At 36.4% G+C, this 23,543-nt stretch overlaps 1 protein-coding gene across 2 annotated transcripts in view; it reads left to right on the forward strand.

Moving 5' to 3' along the window:
• LOC131431176 (hemicentin-1-like) overlaps positions 1-18,582 on the forward strand; it is a 400,232-nt gene extending 381,650 nt beyond the window's left edge. For both annotated transcript variants that reach the window (XM_058596735.1, XM_058596736.1), the window contains 2 exons: positions 2,959-3,017; positions 15,368-18,582. In XM_058596735.1, coding sequence (XP_058452718.1) covers positions 2,959-3,017; positions 15,368-15,510 — 202 coding nt within the window. In that variant the 3' untranslated portion in view covers positions 15,511-18,582. The remainder of the gene's footprint in view (positions 1-2,958; positions 3,018-15,367) is intronic.
• Positions 18,583-23,543: the final 4,961 nt, after the last annotated feature.

The following is a 23,543-nucleotide window of genomic DNA, read 5'->3' on the forward strand; positions in this document are numbered from 1 at the left end:
AATGTGTGCATTTAACGAAAACATGCATACAAAAGGTATTCCGAAAATAATGTTTTACTATCGGATCAAACGATAGTCGAATGGAGCAAATTCGGGAATATACAGCGGATGGGACACAGTTTACACTTCACTGTTCTCTAAATAGACTTTGATAGGGCAGTTATTGTCAGGTATTTTAACAATAAAAATGTTCTGACTCGTGTCAATTGTATGGTCAATTTATCTTCAGTGATCGCTTCAAATGAATTAGCTGGGCTCGAGACGTTTGATCCATCCCTCAGCTTCCAATTAAAAAAAAAACAAAACATTCAGGCTCAGTGAAGTGTTCTATTAAATACACTGGTTCCAGCATAGATCCTCTCAATGCAGTAGAAGCACAAATGACGCGTCATAATGATATAGTTTAAACGCGTTCTAATAGTGTCATTTTGAAACTTTTCGTAGTGCTTTGAGTGTTACGCATCTACTGTAATACAAAGTGGGAAGTGAAGATGCGCGAGTTCACATTCTGCAGATGAAAAAGTCTTCCTGTTGCTATGTGCCATGCATGCTGGAGCAAAAAGTGGGCGGGTAATGTCAAAGACGTAACACACTTCACACTTCTGAGTATCAAAAATCGTTCTCAGAAGTTATAATGTATGAATTTTATTTCTTTGCCTCCAAAATTGTAACGGCGCACTCATACTTAAGTACGACGAATTCCTGATACACTTATTCTATCACAAAATTAATAAAATAGACCAACAGAGAGTAAACAACTATTCGCCTGCAGTGGTACACACGGTAGGAGTTTCACTAATTCCAATGGAAGAAAACATCGGAAAATGCTTTAATAATTAAATAATTAACTTACTGGTACTAAAAATCAATGGCGAATGAATTGTGTCGATTTTTACATTTCATACCTACATTGTAAGTGCCACAAGAACCGTCATCCGATTACGAGAAAGACAAACAAGTGTTATAAGTTTTTCTCTTTGATACTCATTGATACCAAATATTTTTGAAAATTATAATTTTGAATTATTTGCGGTTATTTTGAACTACTGAAAATTTTATTATAAATTGGTGATCGTATTTTCGATAACAGGGACAAACAATAATGTTATTGGATTTAATACAACAAGAGGAGGATTCACGATTAAGTTCTACCCATTCTTGTACAGGGTACACTTTGATAAGGCACCCCATACTAAAGTAAGTCGTATTCACGACAAAACACGAACGCGAGCACACTTCGAATGCGTGTTTGACCAAGCGAATGCGAAATCAGAAGGATTTTTGGGATCGATTGGTATCTTTTTATGGATCTTAGAGAAACTATTACTTGTCAGAAAGTAGAATGAGTACCCAATGCTAGTGGATGGTTAAACGATCAAACCGTTGGTTTTCTGGAATTGCCTAGGCATACTTTTCGTGGATAACATCGTAAAGGGAAAGCCACCAACAGTATATCTGGGCTTTTTTGGTTCGTTGGAAAGCCGAAATTGCGCCAAAATAGTCCTACATGAAGCGTAAAAATTGTTTTTACAAGACAAAACATCGCGACTATGGTTGAAAACAACGATTTAGGGCTTCAACGAATGCTCCATCGATTTCAAGGAGGATATATTTTGTCCCACTTATTAAAGTAGTTAAAGTTGGATACTAGTATCAACTGTGCGTACGTGATAAATGCCACTATTATTCAACTATTTCTCTTAGATTTTCCATCAATCAAACCATGTCAATTAAGAATCGACATCCCGTCAGACAGCAAATTGCATATTCTTACTTTAAGGTTTTTTCTTTCCTGTCAAGGATCGGTCTCAGACACAGTAAAGTGACCACAATCCGTAATCAGCACTAATACAGCATCTCTCCTGCTCCGACATCTGAGACAACCGACATATGCGTCATTGCCGAGATGTGGTTATTGCATTACATGTACATCCAGCTACGTGCAACACCACCACCACCACCACCGTCGGCTTAGTCTTGCTCCTCATTGTTCGAAGGACAAAACGAAGGAAATCGAACATTGTCGTTCCTTACTCGTGCGGTGGTAGAACCATTGCAAGAAATGTGAGAAACGTGCCGGATAGCTCGAATGCAAAATTCACGTCCGGACTGCAGGAGCTTTTTCTGCCCGGGATATCGACTGACAGCTATTATCAATGACAAATTATTATGGTCTCGGGTTTCATTCGCCTTCGCCTTCACTATCCCCCCCGGTCTCGGTATGTGGTCCCAATCATCCAACCTGCTGTTGGCCACAAACCAATCGCAAATCGATTCAAATGGTTATGGTTTGATAGTTCGTTTTCAATCGAAATCAGATGATCGATGCCCAACACATGGTGCTCGGTGGTTGGCGAGCTTCAAGAAGATAGGAAAATAGAATATTAATAGCCGTAAATCGTTCTGGTGTTATTTTTTTTCTCGTCTACCAATGATTTTATCACAACCGGATGAATTATTACAAACTTGCTGTGAAATATGTTTTCAGCTCTTATCGTTGTTAATTTTTTTTTTTGTTTGTTAAATCAGACCCAAACACTTGCTATTTAAAGTAAGAAACTACTACATGCAATTCTAAATTAAAATTCTCTTTTTTTTCACGCCTCCTCTGACTGTTTCACTCATCGCACATCCAAAAACACCGGTCGGATAAAACCCTTCATCTAACGGCTTTACGTTTTAACGCCCGTCCCCACTTGAACATAATTAAATGGTTCACCCTGGGGATGACTGTTCTGAAAATGACACCTTCTTCTAACCGGCACTGGCACTGGTTGGTGTCAATCCGAACAACCTCCACGACGTGGACGACGACGACGACGACGACGGCGATGATGATGATGATGACGACGGCTGCGAATTGGTATCCCAACATCCACGGGACTTACGAAAAAATAAAAACGTACAAACGACTGATGCTGCAAAAAAAAAAAACAAACATACATCAACTGTACCCAGGAACCGCTACGGATGGAGTGATTTCTCTGAAAGCTTTTTATTCACCACGTCAAACACAGGTGAGTACCTGCCCAGCTCGGGATGTGTTCTGTTCTTTTTTTTTTTTTATTTATTTTTTTCTATTTCAATTGAAAACATAATTGCTGTACAGCTGGGATCGCTTGCGGGCCAGACACTCGTCCTAACCCCGTCTGGGTATTAATTCATTATTTAGTTTCAAGGGGCGATAGTTAGTTAAACCCGGTGACGACGGCACTGGATTCAACTGACTCTTCACTCAATTTCAAGTGATGGGTAATCTGTTCGGCACTCGACGTTATTTTGCATGAAAATTGTACTCCGTCTATCGTTTGGAATGAGTGAGTGAATGATATTTTTTTATTTCTAAATTTATAAATACTGATATTCATATTTTAGCAAATACAGAGGTTTTTTGATAGCTCCGATCAGTGTTTAGTATCGTAGAGAATTTAACAACTTGGTCCCTCTGAATGCCAGAAATAGATCCCAACATTTTGATAGTTTCTTTCACTGAAATATCCAAATCCGAAATTAAATAATCGACATCCAAAATCCGACAATTTGATCCGCGTTATTCAATTGTGTGGTGAAAAATATTTGTCGCTAAGGAGTGTATCAAAAATAAGCTATCCACATTTTTTTTTTTCAAAATATGAAAAAAATCTATATTTTATTCAAACTAAAAATTGATCCTTTATTGTATGAGGTTGAACTTGAGCATAATGAAAACCGGATGAAATTTAAGTTATTCTTTCAAGAATTTTCGAACTTTTGATCGAACGCTCTTCATCAAGTTCCGGACAAGTATTGCATCGCATTTATTGGACGCTTGAGCCCAAATTTTTTTCTAACTCTTGCATGTTCCCAGCTGCCATACCAGTCTTCTGGAAGACCCTCTTCACGATTGCCCAGTAACGTTCGATGGATCGAAGCTGAGGGCAATTTGGTGGATTGATATTTTTCTCAACGAAATTTATACCTTTTTCCGCAAGCCAATTGAGAGTGGTTTTGGCATAGTGAGCCGACGCTAAATCAGGCCAAAACAGTGGAGGTGGACTATGCTTCTTATATAAAGGCAGTAATCTCTTCTGGAGATACTCAGATCGATAAATTTCTGCATTTATAATTCCGGTAGTGTAAAAAATGGTTGACTTCTAACCACAGGGACATATTGCTTGCCATACCAGTACCTTTCGACCAAATTTCTTCACTTGAATCGATTTGTCCGCATGGCTCACATCCTCCCCAATGACGACAGTAAAGTATTGTGGACCTGGAAGGGTTTTCGAGTCCTCCTTTACATAAATCTCATCGTCCATCAAAACGCATCCGGACACTGCAAAAGATGCGAATACAATTTCCGGGCCCTTGTTGCTGCTCGCTTCTTCTGTTCTACGCTTTATTTAGGGATTTTCTGCTTCTTGTAGGCCTTCAGGTGATTTCGCCTCTTGATACGCTGGATCATTCCGACACTCGTTCCTGCTTTTTTGCCAAATCACGTATTGACTTTGATTTGTTTTTGATGACTAGTGATACCCCTTTCTGGTCCAGTTTTGGGTTGGAAGAACCGGGTTTTCCGCCTCTTCCTGGTAGCTCATCCAAAGAATAGTGTTCCCCAAGCTTATTAATGATGGTCTTAGCACTGGCATGATGAATTCCATACCGCTTCGTCAATTTTCGCATAGTAATACCCTGCTCACTTAGCCATGTGTCCAGAACCTTAATTTTCACTTCCTTTTCAATACGTGACATTTTAAAAACGCAACATTTCAACCGCACAAACAAGTTAACAAACGAAAGATGACAGCCAAACGCACAGCATGCTGTGATCTGAGCATGAATGCATTCAAAATTCACACAATCAACTAATACGAACGATTGTCATTTTTATTCGTATTTACGTCCTCCAGTTATGTCTGTGACATTACTCACCCGCCTTTTTTGTCCACATACCGATCTAAGTTCGATGATTTTCAATCCTGAAAAATATCATAAGGTGGTAAGGGTGGTGGAAATTCAAATATTTTTCTAATACTTATTTCTTGGGAATCTGTGGAAAACGTGGTATTTAAAACAAAATCTGATGATATCAAATACAGAATATTTCACATGTTCATCGACAGATAATAACTCTTACTCTTCCAATCGTAGGCCAGGCGGGTCTTTGGACAGATACAAGAATTGAAAAAATAGAACAGTTATGGCAAAATGGGTTACCTAGAGAAAATTGTGAGGGACATGGAAGTACATCTGTACATGACTGAACTGATTTTAACAATCTTAGGTTCGAGTAAACGCCACTGCAGGATGTTGGATTAAGTTCGAAGGACCTACGGCTGACTCTTCCGGTTCTGAAGATACAATAAGTGACGTAACCGATAAATCACATTTTTATCCGCACAATTTACTTTGGTAAAGGCCATCATCAATTCTGATATATTTTTGATGCTATGAATGTAACCGAAACATACTTTTGTAAATTATGTGTAATTGTAATTGTAAATATGCAAATTGGATCCGAATGATTCTACCAAAATTTGAGTAAAATATTATCTAAGTGAACAAAATGTTTTATTGATACCTACTATTGATAAATATAATAGCAATTCTACACCAGTAGGTAGAAATAAAAGATTTTTTTATTTCTATGAATTTTATGCCATATAAATTTCAAAATATACGTAAAACCTTGTTTTATATGATGGATACGTTTATAACTAGAAAACTGAATGGATATTCCTATCAGGTGGTCAACTTCATTGAATCGATGTTCGAATCAAAATGATCGAACGAGGCTATACCCATTTTCATTTTTCATCACTTTCTTACGTAAATGTTCCGTGAAATTTAGTTCCACTAGTGGCTGCTAGCTACAGTCGACCAAAATTAAAATATATTATGAAGAAAACTAACACATTGCATTACGACGCATAGATTCAATGATGGGGGAGACCGGGGCTGAACGGTCCACGGGATAAACCAAATTCGATTTTGAAAAATCACTATTGGGAGGAGTACATACAATTTCCGAGATCGAATTTATGTTTTTGATGCCGAATTACATGAAAAGTCGAAATTTAGTATAAGAAAACCGATTTTTTCAGAAAAATTTTCGCATTTTTTCATAAATCGGATAAACGTGTGTGACTATTTTTTTCTTATTATTTTTGGTACATATCACCCTGTAATTCCGGAACCCGGTTTTCACAGCGATTGCATAGCCTTTTTATATGAGAAAAGCAAAAAATTTTTTATTGAGATTTGTTTCGATGAATGAGAAAGACGTTATCACACCAATAGGTGGATTAAGAATAGGTTTTTGAAATAGGTCTCCCATATTTCTCAGTTTACCATTAACACTAAGAATGCATTTTGTTCAGTCTGTTTTACCAACGGAAATTTGTGAAATTACATATATGACAGTACTAAAAGTGTTTTCGGATAGCAAAAGTTACCATTGCAGTCCGCAAAAATTTTTTTCTCCTGCCTCCGTCACTCTATTTGTGACAACCAGTGCGATCAATAATCAATTATATAGAAAATAATGGGTCCTACGCTTTTCTGGTCGGATTTTGCCTCGTGCCACCGGTCAATAGATGTTTTGGAGTGGAACCTACTGGAACTGCAGCTAATCAAAAAGTACTGAAGCGGGTGCTTCAGAAACATCTAAAGAGATAGGAATCCGAGAGAGATAGGAAGAAAAAATGAATTTCTACATCAAAAAGGTGGGTGGGTAATCTCAGAGACATAACTGGATGTCGTGAATACGAATATTTGGAGCCAAATGCTAGAATTGAATTCTGAAACCTAAATTTGATGCTAGATTCTGGTGCTGAGCTCCAAACCTAAACTGGGGAAATGAATTCTAAAATTGATTGTTGAACCGATCACTGAACCTGTGTTCTGGAACTGAATCCCAGTATACAATTCTGATTCGAAACGGAATTCTGAATCTGAATTCTAGTACTGAAATATGTACATATATTCTGGTACGCAGCTGAATTTTAACTTCAGAATTACGGTCCAGGATTCAGTTTTCAAATTCGGATCCAAAATTTAGCCTTGAAATTCAGTTCTAGAATCCAGAACCTGGATTCTGGTATGTATTTTAGAATATAACACTGGAAATACAATTGAATTTTGATTCTAAATTCTGGTCCTGAATTCCGGATAGGAATTTTGGAACTGAATTCTGACCTCAATTTCAGTACCAGGATTCGGTGTCAATATTCAGATTCTAGTCAAGAACTCATTTCCGAAATTTTGTTCCAAAGTGCTGGTCTAGAATCAAGATTTTGATCTCAATTCCAGATTTCGGTTCCAAAACCCAGGCTTAAAGTCAAGTTCTGGAATTTTGCTCAGTTCCAGAACTCTGCAATTCGAATCTGGCCTTGGATTCTGGATGAGGAACTGAATTTTAGATCTGGATTCTGGAAATCTGGTCTTGGGTTCTGAAATTTAATTCTAGACCCTGAAGCCAACAAACGCATTTAAACTAAAACACAAAAATCTAATTAATGAAAAAGGGGAAAAGTTTTCTAATTGGCGGCTATCATACCTTCACTAAACTTATTACTTTCGCTTCTAATTTGCATATTTCAACGGATAAGTAATTATAATAGTACTTTAGTGAGCTTATTTGTTAAATTTTCACGGTTGTTGTTTACTTTTCGGTGTGTTTTGCTCCAATGCGAAGGATCAACAGCTGAATGCCGATGTAATTTTCCTTTTTCCCTTTTTTATAAATATACAAAATAGGTATAGAATGCGTTCAAACTTTAGAAAAATTTTCCGAGGCCTGGAGGATCGAGTGACATATACCAATCGCCGGACTGAGCAAATGTCCGTGTGTGTGCATGTGTGTGCATGTGTGTGGGTCTGAAGCTATCCAAAAAGCCATAGAATGTTAAAATCCGTCAATTTTATCGTTATCGATATTTTTGTGTAAGCGATTTTTCGCCTTATTCCAGTAGCATCAACAGTAGCAGCTCGCTTGATGATAAAGCGATGTTTCGGAGCAAAGTGAAACACGATTTTCAACACGGTTTTATGCTATTGTTTCTTAGCACCTAAAAGACTATGCTTTTTTCATGACGTTCCGATTTTAGCACGGTTCGTTTTTGGCAACATAAACGTTCGAACATAACATATCAGAAAGATTTGATGACAGTATTTTCAAATTACAAACAGATTCATATTTATATTGATTCATACTGCTTGCAACAATAATTACTGGAAGAACACAACTTCTTACACCCTTTTACCATTCGAAGAGGTTCGTCGAGATAAGAAAATTTGTTTGTGGAAAATAATTTCATTGATTTTTCTCGGAGATGGCTTAACTGATTTCTACGAACTTCGACTCATATAAACAGTCCTATGCTCCTATATAACGATTCTAAATATCATTTGAATCTGACTTCTGGCTCCAGAACAACAGGATGATATGTGTAATAAAATTAAAATAATGCCACTCATTTTGCTCAAACCTCGAACTGGCTGAGCCAATTTTGTCCATCTAACATTAAAGGTCTTAAGGTCCCATAAAAACTGCTTGTATTTTATTCAGATTCGACTTTCAGTTCAGGAGATACAGGGTGATTAGTGTAAAAGTTTCATATAAATTTATCAATTTTTTCGTCATACGATCTTTGTTGGGTTATGCTGGTCTCTGAATACCATTTCTGAAAGTACCATAAATAATGATAAAAACTTTAAAAAGGAACTCACTTCTGCATCTCATGGATTGCTTGATCGATTGTCACACGTTCAGATTTAAGGGAATAATTTTAGGGTTTTTTACTATTTCTATCTTCGATTCGTCGATTGGTCATGAAAATTATCTAAATGAAATCTAAAACCATCAGAGAATATTCACGCAAAAGAAAAACGAGCGGATTGATAAAAAAAAAAAGTTATCATTTCACTGTTAGGTGGACTAGGCACGTTTTTCAGACGAAACTCACAGTGCGAACTGAATTCTGAAACCAATTTATTGATACTGGTACTGGAACTAAGCTCTGTACCGGAACCAATCGAAATGATGCACTTCTTTACTTCCTGCTCAATCAACTGCGCAGGCTAAAATGAACGTAATATATGTGTTAACCTTTTACACCTAGCTAACGCAAAAATGAAATCTCACTTATTACATGAAAACCGTCGGCTCGGGTACGAGAAACGCGTCATAAGTTTTCTTTGATACGCGTTGATACACGAATATTTCAGAAAACTTTAATTTTGAATTATTCGTGATTATGTCGTACAACTGAAAATGTTATCATAAATTGATGATCATATTTCCGATGGTATGTAGTGAAAATTATGATGATACGTTAAATACAACAAGAGATATTTACCATAAAAAACTTATCACTCTCTCAGAGGGTAAGTTTTGAAAAGGCACCCCATAGTAAAGTAAGTCGTATTCACGACAAAATGATTTGTCCAAACGTTTTAAAAACCTTAAGGGTAATGTTGGGAGGAAAGTTCGTTCATTTTGGTATGGTATTAAAACTGAATAAAACGAATATGGCAAAAGTAAAATAATTTCATCGATTGGAACCGCTGAAGGTTTGGAGATTATCGGTACACACTTTATTATTTGTAAAGAAGAGTTGTCTAAAAAGAAGTTGTTGGAAATCGAATCGCTCTGCACTGATGAGAAATATTAGATGCCTTTTCAAAAATTAGAAAATACCAACCAAAAATAGATAGAAAACGACCCCAAATTTTTTACTAATAATCTGATAATCGATATCAGGATTAAATGATATCAAAACTAACATTTAACTTCAATGCTAATGCTATTTAACGATGTTCGTAAAATTTCTAGTTCTAGTTATTCAGATATTTGGGCATAAGATCCAAAGAACAAAATTTTTTGTTAGAATACTCAATCATCCCAATGGAAGCTGTCATGCAATCCATTTTTTAGGATAGACAAAAATCGAAGACAAGCTAAAACACGTCCACGCTCAATAGCTGTCGAAAACTGACTGTACATTCAAAATGGCCGGAATTTTTAACATAACATGTACTGAAAAGTCCCGCGTTTAACACATAGATGGCGCTAGCTTTATTGCAATCACCTTTTTTCATTTATTACTAACATTTAGAAGACAGCTGTTAATATTTCATGATATTCTATACATTATTTGATTAGTTATTGTGCCAAGAGTGACGCTACTTTTGTTGTTTTTTTAGAACAATGGATCAAAAACAATTTAGTGTTTTAATTTAACGCTGCTTCTTGATGGGATAAAATACCCCTCAAGCAAAGCAATGCACAGTGGTTCAAAAGTCCAATTTCACGCTCTCAATTGATAACTCATCAAGTACGTGGTTTTGAAGTACAGTATCTTTAGCAAAGTTACTCAGAATGATAGATGCAATGTTTTGGAAAATTTTATTTATGTGATTAATCCCCCTAAAAGTAAAATAAATATATCATTTTAGCTCAGGGTCAACATAGGGGCCAAATTACTTCGAAAAAATTGTGCAGAAAGTCATTTCAAATAAATTTGCACAAGGAACCATTCCCGTAACTTGAGTGTAATTCATGATCTAATTTCTATTCTCTGAAATTTTCATATAAAACTACTTCAAAAGAACTTTCATACTGTGGTTGAATTACTCGTCTGCGATCGTCTGCAGGCGAGATATGTTCCTTTCAAATATCATTGCCCTTGACATTTGCATTGATAAGGTTCATTGTATGTCAGATCAGATTTCAGTACATATCCATTACCATGGTACTTGTCACAAAATATGTTTTTTTTTGCACATCGAAGTCTATAAATTGAAAAGTTTAGTCAATGTTTTGTCACGACTTTTAAAAAAAGTAATCATCAAATCGAATTAAGTTATGTCATCTTCTGGTAGAGAAAAGTAGTATTACAAGTCATTTTTTAGTTATTTGTATTTATTTCATGATAGCTGACAATGTTCTCAATCAGATAAAAGACTCTTAGCATCAGCCGACAGATTCTTCTGCACCTTTCTGCGCCTTTTGATGATAGACAAGTCGGATTATGTAAAAAAACATGAAACATGGCTCTATTTCATTAAACTGAAATGATAGCGGAATAGTATGTTTGAGAAAGTTGTGTAGTTTTGAATGATGAAAAATTTTGTAGAACATGAAAAACTCATATAAATTGAAAATATATATGTTCTCTTACAAAAACTGGTTTTATGACACCCTTTTCAGAAATTATATCATGAATTTCACTCAAGTTGCGGGAATAGTATTTTCAGCAAACTTGTTTTCAATAACTTTCTGCACAACTTTGTCGAAGTAACTTAGCCCCTATGTTGGCCCTGAGCTAAAATGATATTTTTATTTCACCTTTAGGGGGATTAATCACATAAATAAAATTTTTCAAAACATGGCGTTTATCATTCTGAGCAACTTTGCTGAAGATACTGTACCTCAAAAATCACATTTTAATGAGTTATCAATCAAGAGCGTGAAATTGGGCTTTTGAACCACTGTGCAATTGCTTGAAAATTGAGACTCCGCTCCATCAGAAACAACAATAAAACGTTGGTTTGCTGACTTCAAACTTGGTCGTAGAGACACCGATGGTGCAGAATGAATGAGGCGGTAACACCAGAAAACACACAATCGTTTTGAAGATCGAAGTTGCGCGAGTTAGCAGACGTCGAAGAGATAACAAAAAACGTGTTGGCTATATATTGCATGAGCATTTCACTATGAGAAAGCTCTGTTCAAAGTAGGTGCCACGTTTGCTCACTCTTGACCAAAAACAAGAACGTGTTGATGATTCTGAGCAGTGTTTGGCCATGTTTAAACATTACCAGCCGGAAATTTTTGCGTCGATATGTGACAATGGATGAAACATGGATTCATCACTTCACTCCGAAATCAAAACGATCGTCATCTGAGTGGACAGCAACTGGGGAGCCTCGTCCAAAACGCCCAAAAGCACAACAATCGGATATAAAGGCTATGGCCTGCACTATCTTGGAACAGGAAATACCATCAACAGTGAATATTACGTAGCGTTTTTGAAGCATTTGAAGCCGGAAATAGCAAAGAAACGACCGTATATGACAAAGAAAAAAATGTTGTTTCATCAAGACAACGCACCTGTCAATCAAAACAATGACAAAACTACATGAATTGAACTTCTAATTCCTCCCACATCCGCCAGATTCGCCAAATTTCTGCGACTAGTGGCTACTCGCAGACCTGAAATAAACTCATTCATTTGTTTATTTATTTAGGAGCAAGGGAAAGGCCCAGTGGAGCTGTACCAACAGATTACATTTATCCAAATGATACATATTACACGTTATCGTAAACTAATCTATCATACTATCTTCTGTAAATATCTACAATTTAATCCTCAATTCATAAGGAAAACTAGCTGGCGAAAAATCTTGAAAATAAGTTTTTTACAGTGTTGCGGGACAAATGAAAATCGAATACATTTGAACAAACGTTGAATGATAGACACATACTAGCAAATGGTTCATTAAATCCATAGTTTGTTCTTGCACGAGGGATTCCGAAGAAGGAGTTTAACCGCAAGTTACGACGATGGATATTAAAGCTTAGTTGTGGAAGAAGATCCACACACAATGGTGCCCAAACGACGACAGCGTACTCAAGGGTAGAGCGGACTAACACATGGATCAATAAGTCCCGAGACTAACAATGGAAACAACATTTTTTTTTGCAAAATTTTTGTTTTATTCATTAACATAATCACCTTTTAGGGTGATATAATGGTTCCAACATTTTTCCAATTTTTCAATACCATGTTTATAAAAAAATTTATCTTTCGCTTCAAAATAAGCTTCAGTTTCAGCGATGACCTCCTCATTTGAGCCAAATCTTTTTCCCTGGAGCATTTTTTTTAAAGATCAGCAAAGAGCCAGTAGTCACTGGGGCCTAAATCTGGCGAGTATGGGGGGTGGGGAAACAGATCAAAGCCCAATTCGTTCAATTTCGCTATTGTTTTCATCGACTTGTGGCAGGGTGCATTTTGTTCCATCGACAGCAATCGCGGCACCCACTTGGAAAAAACCTTTTTCATGCTAAATTTTTCATGAAGGATAGTAAATACACTTCCATATGATATCTGTGTCATCTCAGCAATCTCACGGAGCTTCACTTTACGATCTTTCATTATAATTTTTGTCACTGCACTCACATTTTCCGGTGTAACAGCTTCCACAGGTCTAACCGAGCGTTCCGCGTCATTTGTGTCGGTACGACCTCGTTTAAACTCGGCGAACCACCGACAAATCGTTGCTTTTGATGGACAAGAGACCGGATAACATTTTTCAATCCATTGTTTCGCTTGCACGGTGTTTTTACCCATTAAAAAACAATGTTTTATCAAAACACGAAACTCGTTTTTTTTCCATTTTTTAAACAAACTACAAAACGAATTTACTCCAACCTCAATAACTCAGCTGTTTCTGGTCGGATCGACTTAAAATTTTGACCCGTTTCAAGCAAAGGTTAGTACTCTAGAAAGACGTGGTTACTGGTTTACTACGAGCGCCATCTCTGCATTAGTCTCGAGACTTATTGATCCATGTGTTAAAGCACAATAAAGCGATTTTAAGGCAACATACGTTGTTGAAGTTTTTTGAAATGCGGAACATAAGTCCTAGCATCTTAGAAGCTATAGATATAGTATACTCAATATGATCTTGGAAATTGAGCTTAGAATCTAAAAAAAATCCTAAATAAGAAATAGAGTAGTCATACGTGATCGTGTTTCGTTTGCGAGAGAAAGAGATGACGGAACATTTTGAGGCGTTTAGTACCATCCTGTTAACGTTGCACCAGTTAGAAAATGCATCTAACTGAGTTTGTAAGATAGCGGGATCTTCAGAATCCTTGATGAGATGGAACAATTTGAAATCATCGGCTAATGATAGCTTCACGCATTCCAACGAAAAGTTCAAGTCGTTGAGGTATATCAAGAATATGAACGGTCCAAGATGGCTTCCTTGTGGAACTCCGGAGCTCGCAATGAATGGTGAAGTGACGTTGTCCCATATTTTCACAGTCATATTTCGACCTGTCAGATATGAATCCTGAAATTGTAATTAGTATTGATTTAAATTAAAGACAAACGAAAGATAATAGCGTTAACGCCCGTTTTGTTGACATACCATTGTACTTCTTGAATAATGATTGATTCATGAGCCTCAGAAAGTAGTTCCCAAAAAAACTTGTTGACTATTAGCTACTAAGAATCAAAGTAATTGCATAGGTGTATCTACCAGGCAAATGTAAGTAGTATTTTCCGTTTATTAAGTGAAAATTAAAAAAATATCTAATGCACATCGTTTTGGTTCATGTGCTGTCCGACCTCGCTACCGTTCGTTCGGACCTAACTAAAGCAAAGAAACCTAGCTTTGAGTAGACCGCACAAACAAGGCGGTTACAGGTTTGTGTGCAAGAGACCGCCGCTTCCGACGGCAGGTCGGCGGCCGACACAGCTGGCGTCGGCCTTGGCGGCTTTGTGCCGCCGAGTAATCTTGGCTTCGGTTATGTGGCAGCGCCACATCAGTTATACAGGAGACATAACATGCAGGAGATATGACCCTTTCGGTGAAATGACCCTTTCGGCAAAATGACCCTTTCGGCGAAATGACCCTTTCGGCGAAATGGCATTCGGCGAAACGACTTTCGGTGAAATGGCATTCGGCGATATGACCCGCTCCCATATGATTCAAGACATTTGAGGAAGCAACCGCTGAACCCAAGCCTGGCATTTGAGGAAGCAACCGCTGAACCCAAGCTTGGCAACTGCAATCTGGTGACTAATTTTGTCAAAAGCGGCCGAGAAATCAGTGTGAATGCCGGTAAGAAATTGATTTGGTATTGATGAATAAAGTTAATTTCGAACTAAAAAAAATATATTCTCTTTGTTTGGCTCGGGACATTTCAGCCCATGTGTTTATGGTTATAAGGATCCATTCTCCAGTATGTGCCGAACATTTAACAACTGTTAAAAAATTCTTCGCCTTTATTTATCTCGAAATATGATTAAACGATGGTGACTATTGTCAGATTAGCCTTAGGATCACTATTGGTGTCATCAACTAGTTGTGGGATTATAGATTTAGTTTTAACTGTTAGTGTTAAGTCTAAATGTATCTGTTGGATCATTGTAATCTGCTGATACAAATGATGAGGAGGTTTTATGCCTGCTGGAGTGAGAGATTTTCATTCAAATTTCATCTCCATCGGGCTTTTACCTGCTCCCAAATAAATAAATAAAGAAAGAAATTTCTAGTTCTTCATTAAAATCGATTTTTAAATACTTCAAAAAAATTGTAATTTCGCTTGTCTTATACTAAAAACTAAACACAAATATCAATTTTTTTTTCCCAGATACTGAAATCCGTGACCTAAGCGTAACACACCGTGGATCTAATGGAAGCCCAGGACTCCGGAGTCAAATTAGTGGTCTGGGTTTGTCGACAGTCATACTCCTAGCTACAGTAGCCACCATAATTTTTCGATTAGGGTTTTGAAGCTGATTGTTGGTGACATAAGTGGAGCAATCTTACCGACAGCCTACCCAACAAAGGATCCAACATCGGAATCAGCATCACCAACCCCATACTTGTCATCACCATCGCTAGCATCATCAGCATGATCATCATCAAACCAGCAAGCAGCATATTTTCTGTCGGTAATTACTGTTATTGAATTTCAATTACAGAACGCATTCGGTTTTTTTTTCGGAATCAATTATCGAACGCAGCGATGCGGTGATTTTTTTCCTCCTTTGTAGGTAGATTATGGCTTCGTTTTGATTGGGCAGGTAGTTTTGCAAACAGCGGGCAATTTTGATGAATATCTCTTCATGCTCGAATGGTTCAGTACACGAATATAGCAACAACCAAAAACAAAATAATGAAACCAAAAAGACTATTTTTGATATGGCAGAAAACCGTTAATTTAAATGTGGACAAGAACATTATATGAAACAGGCGATGAAAGAGGCGATAATGTTAATTCATTTTTAATTAAATTTGAATTCCTGCAATGGGCGTACCGCTGAAGTGTTTTCCATTCAGCCGTTGGCTTTAGCGTCGCGTGTATTTCTCTTAGTTAATGTCGAAGCTCAACCCACCGGGCCCGGTGAACGCCACCGAGAGTTAATGGGGAAGTACCACACGGGAAATGTGAAAATTTGCGGTCGACAGTGACGAGTGGAGAGCCGCACGGGATCGAATTAAGGGCAATTTGAATGAAACTGAATAAAAAAAAACACAACCTTCCGGAAGCGACCACGGCCAAAGGGTCGGTAATTTATTTCAATTTAATTTCAACTTCATTTTCGCCTCACTGACAGCTTCTTCGCATTGCGTTCGGTAGGCCGGAAAATGATAATGACAGACTACTTCCACCACCACCAATCTAGGTGAAGTGTGTGTGTGGCATCCGATTGTCGGGTACCGGTTTATTTCAGACAACAGAGACGGTATCCTATCCCGACGGCGAAGGAACCCGAAGTCGATGGCGCAGAAAGATTTCCTCTGTCGGAAAATACTATTGGCAGACACAGACCTCCATGGAAACAGGATTATAAATATTCATCATCTTCCTAAAAGTGAAAGGTTATGAGCCGAATCCGAGGATTATGTCAGCCCTGTTCTGTTTTAATTGAGGATTTGAATATTTAATTCGATACGTACGCGCTGCATGATTCCATTCGCTACACAGTGTTATTTCCGTATCGGCGTAACTCTTTCCAATGATTGCAGCGTCATACCGGAGAAGCCACACTTTGGCATCCCATTGATGCAATCACTTTATTGGCATTCAATGGTTAATCAAGCGTGCTCAAAAAAAATTCCTGTTATGACGGGCGGAACACAGAGAAAATAATTTGTTTTTTTCCCTGTCCCATACCTTCCACCGATCTCCGGGGGCTGCCAACGCGCAAATACTCGCTGGATCAGGTTTCGGGTTCTTTTTTTTTTTTTGTTCCCACACAATAGAAACCCATTTTTGTTTCCATTCCCTGGTAAGCAAAATTGCGGAACATTCATAATAAGCGGCAACATTCATGAAAATTGGCTGCGGCTCTAGTTTCTTCCGACAACAACAACCGAAATGATTCACATACTCGTATGGGTTGGTTCTAGCGGAGCTGCACTCAAAATTGAAGAGGTTCTTCGAAGAGGGAATTTTTTTTCGTACTTTTGTGATATAATTTTAATTTAATGAGACTGCGTCTTTGTTTATTAGGTTGGATTATTTGTTTGATCGTTTGGACCATGGAACTATTAATAACCCTTTTCTCCAGAAGGCATAGAACCTCCTCATCTTTTCTTCCAACTGATCCAAATGGTTTATTGAAGCCCATGACAATCTTTCTATAACTAAAATGGTAGAAAAACATGAAATAATCGTTTTATTACTTTGCAATGGTGATGAAATTCGAAATTCTGAGAGCTACTATTAAATACTGGAAATATGTTTATTGTATCCGTAGTTGGTTCTAGCAATCAGAATTCATAAAAAACGGTTGAGACAAAAGACTGTAACGATGAAGATCCAAACGCCACGAAAACATTTATACGAACAAAGATGTGTTCCTGTTCAATAAGTCAACAGCGATATGAAAGATTCAATCAATCTACGTTTGATAGTTGCAACACGATCGATGTCAATGGACCGAGCTGAAAATTCGAGCGTTGGTCGGACTAGGGCACGATAAATAGTCCCAAAGCCTAGGAATGTGGAAGCCTAAAAGCTTCACAGGGGGTTTACATTAAAGTACACTTTCCGATTAATAAATTTCCCACGGAAAGAATATTCAGAAGCGTTTAATATTATCCTGTTGGTGTGACACCATTTGTTGAATATTTCCCGCTGAGCTTGCAAAAAAAAACATGAATCTTCTTCAGTTTTTGCAATGACTGAGCGGCAACATATATTGGAGAAGCCAAATGAATGAAAAACTTACAGAAAATATCATTTTTTGGAAGAAGATACGATCAGAGACAGGACTCGAACCTGCGTTCTTGTGCATTCCGTGCATATGCGCTACCATTTCGCCACCCTAAGCCTTGTGATAGACACAGCTCTAAAACACGACTAGGCATGATAAAGTATACCCAATTAATAAATCGATGAATATTCTTATTCCTTCATCAGATGAAATAGTTTGAATTCATCAGTAAATGACAGTTTTAAACATTTTTCTATGAAGTAAAGATCATTAAGATAAAGAAAATATGTAAACGGTTCCAAATGACTTCTTTGCGGTGCTCCTGAGTTAGTTGCAAATGAAGCTATGTTGCAATTTACTATTTTCGCTGACATCTCACGACCAGTAAAATACAAATGCATTCAATGCATTCAATTCAGTGTGTTGAGTATAACAGGAGGATTTTTTTTCTAATTACACCGATAAATCTAGGTGGATAGCGACAACCAGTAGATTGTAAAGATCGGGGCATCCAAATGTCAAAGATTCTAATTTTGTACATGTTATTCGTTTGGACATAAATTTGAGTTGAGTTTCCGAAATGTAGTCGTTGCGTTTTGTTTTACGCGGTCGAGAGCTATTATTAAAAAAAAACTTGGAGACGGCATATATATATATATATATATATATATATATATATATATATATATATATATATATATATATATATATATATATATATATATATATATATATATATATATATATATATATATATATATATATATATATATATATATATATATATATATATATATATGTATATGTATATATATATATATATATATATATATATATATATATATATATATATATATATATATATATATATATATATATATATATATATATATATATATATATATATATGTATATAGCTAAAAATAAAATCAGATTTGATACCTTCCGGGTTCTGTTTGAGGAGCAACGGAATTTTTCGTTCTTTCATTTCGAACGTGAATTAAAAAAAAAAACTATGGATTTTCTAATCCTTAGATTAGCATTTTATGTAATTACTATTCTTTATCGGAACCTATACAGAGTAAAGACTATCCCAGAAAGTATGGACGCACTTTGATTTCGCTGTAAATAATTCACAAGTGTTAGATATTCAAATTTTATTTGATATACTGATAATAGTAGACTACAACAACAGAATATTATTCTCAACATTTGCTACTTAGCCGTTGTAGACTAGCTGGCGCACCTTCTTACGAACGTTCCTCATTAAATTCCGTACAGACTTCTTGGCGAAAAATTTTTTTTTTTCCAATCTTTTTCGAACTGTTAAATGGTTTCGGCTGCCGAGACATGTTTCCTAAGATATGCCTTCGTTAATGCCCAAAATACTTTCTGGGATAGTCTTTAGATTTTATGTAAAAATATCGTTTGATTCCTGAGATATAGCTGAATGAAATGGGACATGATATATTAACAGAGGTAAATGCTGTGCATTTCAGGGCCTCAGAAATTGATTCCGTAACAAAAAATATTTTGTGTTCCTGATTGTTTTTTGATCTATCTATGAAACACCGTCTTTGTTTTTTTTTTCAAATGATTTTTACAAAAACTGCTACAAAATGTTCAAAATTTTAAATTGTTTCGTCAAATTTGTTTAAGAGAAGTGATTTTTTTTTCAATTTTCTCAACGGTATTTAGTTTTAAATTTAATGCGATTTAATCTGATACAATAAAATTTGTTTAAATCCTTCAAGCTGTTCTTCAGTTATCGTGTACACCTATTCGATAGTTTGTCTCACTTTGAGCAACCATTGTACAAGAACAACTCTTTATTTTTACATAAAATTTACACAATAGCAGTCTCTTATAATGAATGATAACCACTTAAAATGAAGATAGGGCAACCGATAGTTTTACTTTAATCCACGCCCGAGATAAAGGAACGAAAAACCTAGTTTACAGGAGAAACTCCCTTCAAGGCCAGGTACCTCCAAATAATACCCAAAAAAAAGAGAAAAAATTCCAAGAATTGCTACAAAAAAAAATTTTTTTTTCGAAATAATGAACATCTAGTCCCGAAGGTACACGTGACCAAAAAGTTGGTAGAAAAAAAGGTAGGACGATGCGCGCCCAGGAATGATCAGTAGCAAATAAAACCTTTGTATTCATTGTTATGAATAAAAGATAAGAAATAGACATGCCTGACATGTAGTTTCAACAAGACGGTACCACATCCCACATGGCACGTAAAGCAATAACCAAATTGAGAGCCGCCTTCGGTGAACAGTTTAGCTCACGTTTTGAGCCCGCCAATTGGCCGTCTAGATCGTGTGATTTAACGCCTTTGAACTATTTCTTGTGAGGTCATGTCAAGGCTCATGATTGACGTACTGGAAGCCAATATTGAAGCATTTTTCGTGAAATACCGGTCGATACGTTGGAGGAAGTGTTCCAAAATTGGGTCTTGGGAATGGGCCATTTAAAGCGCAACCGCGGCCAACATTTGCATGAAATTATCTACAAACATAAAATTATATAGATCGTTCTATCGATTCCAATAAAGATTTCATCGATTTTCTCAATTTCAATTCAATTGTAATAATATGTAACATTCGGATGAAAATGATTGCCTCTCGATCTAATCCCGAGTAACGATTCGCTTGTGTACATCGATTTAATACTAATCCTGTTTGTGCGAATGGGTGAAAATGAAATTAACACAATAAAAATGTGTTTTAATATATTATAAACTTTCTTGGTTGAATATTCTGCTGCCTTTTTATTAATTTCATACTAACAGAATCCTAAATAGTTCTCTGGAAAGTAGTTGTAGACTCAGAAAAGAATTGTTTCTCTAAATTTCATAAATGTTCAATGTGTCTACAAAATTGTCGTGTCTGTTTGAGCATCATGATTTGCTTGAACCGAATGAATGTACGAACAATGGTCTGAAAACCAGGGAGCATTGAACAATGTTCAATTCATAGGGCGCTGATCATACAAGCTAGTTATCATGTATTCGAACCCCGACCTGGAAGGCTAAATATTGGTTGCGAAGTCCGTTGAAACAGAAATGCCAAATTTCACAAAAAAATGTATTGCCTGGACTTTGCTCGTCATTGTCTGAAGGTTCGATCTACTCGGATCGGTGCGTAGAAACATTGTCAATTCACAAGGCTTATGGTATCAAAAATCTGTGAAATATTGCTCGCGCTGTAGATTTTCTAAACCGGACCACTGTTTGAACGGTTTTATTTTCCGAATTTCGAATTTGCGTGATCCTCAAAATAAGACACAATATTTTTAAAGTTTTGCGGTTACCGCAGATTTTGGCAGTGAAGGAGAATACTGTTCACTTCACCTACAACAATTGGAAATGAATAATAAACTATATTAAAGGTTAGCTAGAAAGATCTGTGACCGAAGAGAAAATCACTGCTTGGAGTTGGAGATTAAATTTCGATCTGTTGGGCGGAATGAAAATTTTTAGCAAAATCCTTACCACCTACGTTTTGGGTGTACCATTTCGAAAGAGCTATAATATAACCATAGACGAATCCAGCACACATATGCTTTCAGTTTGATAGTCATTAAATTTTCCTTGAATTATTCAACTCGAAGTAGGCTTCGGCAGTTCGATCGGTTTGCTGAAATGAAACCTATTTAGACCATTCAATCACAGGGAATTTCATTTTTTGATTTTCATGATATTCATAGGAAGTGAAAATGTTTTGTAAAATGCGTAACCATCTCAATGCTTCCGGAAAATCAAGCACATATTTTATTCCTACGAACCTCCTTAGTCACATGCAGTCTATTGCCGTCAATAATTTTGCAGGACCCAAGAAATACAATATTAAGAATCGGTATCTAACTAGGAAACCAGATAGGAGAAAAAACCATACGAATACAACTGCACTTTCTTCTATCCGGAGAAATCGATTTACCAATTCAACTACCCGGCATGTTTCATTTTTCAGTTGTATTCGAATGTCTTTTTTCCGTTTGTTTTCCTCGTTCGATACGGATCAAATTTAAAACTAACCCTAGGCGGTTCGGCGTCTTAATAAGACCAAACCAAATCGTTGAAAATATAAGTAACCAGTTGTCTCATATTGTCATATGGTAAAACAAGTAGGCGTTGAGTATCGATACAACCAAATCTCCGTTTACGAACACTTTTTATACTTTACCTCTTTTACGTAACTCTTTACGAACAAAATCCCAAATAACGTAAACTTTTTTTACGAACCTATTTCGTAAAAAGAGGTTTTGGCATACATCGAAAGCGATTTCCGGCTCATTTATATTCCATGGAAACTTATAAAATATGGGCATTTTTGGAATGGGTTTAAAGAGTAGATTCCGGAAAATGATGTTTGAGGTGCTTAAGAAATTCAAGATGGCGGCTTCTTTCCGAACCACCTCAAACATCGTTTTCCAACCTTTACTCATCAATCTCGTTCCAAAAATACCCATATTGTTATGAGTTTTAAGCAATATCAATAAACCGGAAGCCGCCATCTTTGATTTTGAAACGAGCGAAAACTTCATTTCCTTGCACTTACTCTTCACATTCTTTTCGAAAATAGCCGTATGTTGGGCAGTTTCCATATTCATTACACAAAACTTGTTTTACGAAGTAAATTCCAAATAACGTAAACTTTTTTTACGAACCAAATCCCAAACAACGTAAACTTTTTTTTACGAACTACCTCTTTTTACGAACCCCCGTTTAGTTCATAAATGGAGGTTTCGGTGTATATCCGGTCTGTACCTTGATAACCATACAAAATGAAAGTTATTTTTTGTGAACAGATTTTATGAGTGGTGGTGCTAAAAATTTTTGGAGAAAATCGTTTTCAAAGGATTGGTTTCTTGCATAAAAACCTGTAGTTTATTAAAAAAGATGGCTTTTTGGTCAAATGTTGCTTTACAAAATATTTATTTTGCGTTAAAGACCGACGTTTCGAAGGAATATCCCTTCATCTTCAGGGCAAAACGACAACAAATATTTTTTCGTCAAGTGGATTGGATTGGATATTTGTTGTTTTTTTTTGCCCTGAAGATGAAGAGATGTTTCTTCGAAACTTCGGCCTTTAACTCAAAATAAATATTTTGTAAAGCAACATTTGACCAAAAAGCCATTTTTTAATAAACTACAAAAAAGTGGTCGTACCGTCTTGATAATAAAAACCTGTAATCGCCTCCGATCAACTTAAAAGCTAGGTTTCTACGTCTCGGTCAGTACACGAATGAAGGTGTGACGATGAAATTGTATTTTTCATGTTTCCCCATACACTCCATTAACGGAAAAGTACCACACGGATTGCCTTGCAATTAGTTAAGTTGATTCTTGAAAAATCCGATCTGAAGAGTTCAAACTGGGAAGCTGAATGAAGGGCGTACTCTTTCTGAAATAATAAATTTAGGAATCATTTTATCCGCTATTTCACACAGAAAATTTCTCAATTATCACATCGATAAAACGAGTTGGTATGTGAGTTTTTTTTTTTCATTTTGTTGAAATTTGAAACCTGAGAATTCGGTAGAACGGCAGTCGACGAAGTTGCCCTGACCCGATGGGTACATGTCAAATAT

This window comes from Malaya genurostris, chromosome 2 (genome assembly GCF_030247185.1).
Source record: "Malaya genurostris strain Urasoe2022 chromosome 2, Malgen_1.1, whole genome shotgun sequence".
Classification (NCBI taxonomy): domain Eukaryota; kingdom Metazoa; phylum Arthropoda; class Insecta; order Diptera; family Culicidae; genus Malaya; species Malaya genurostris.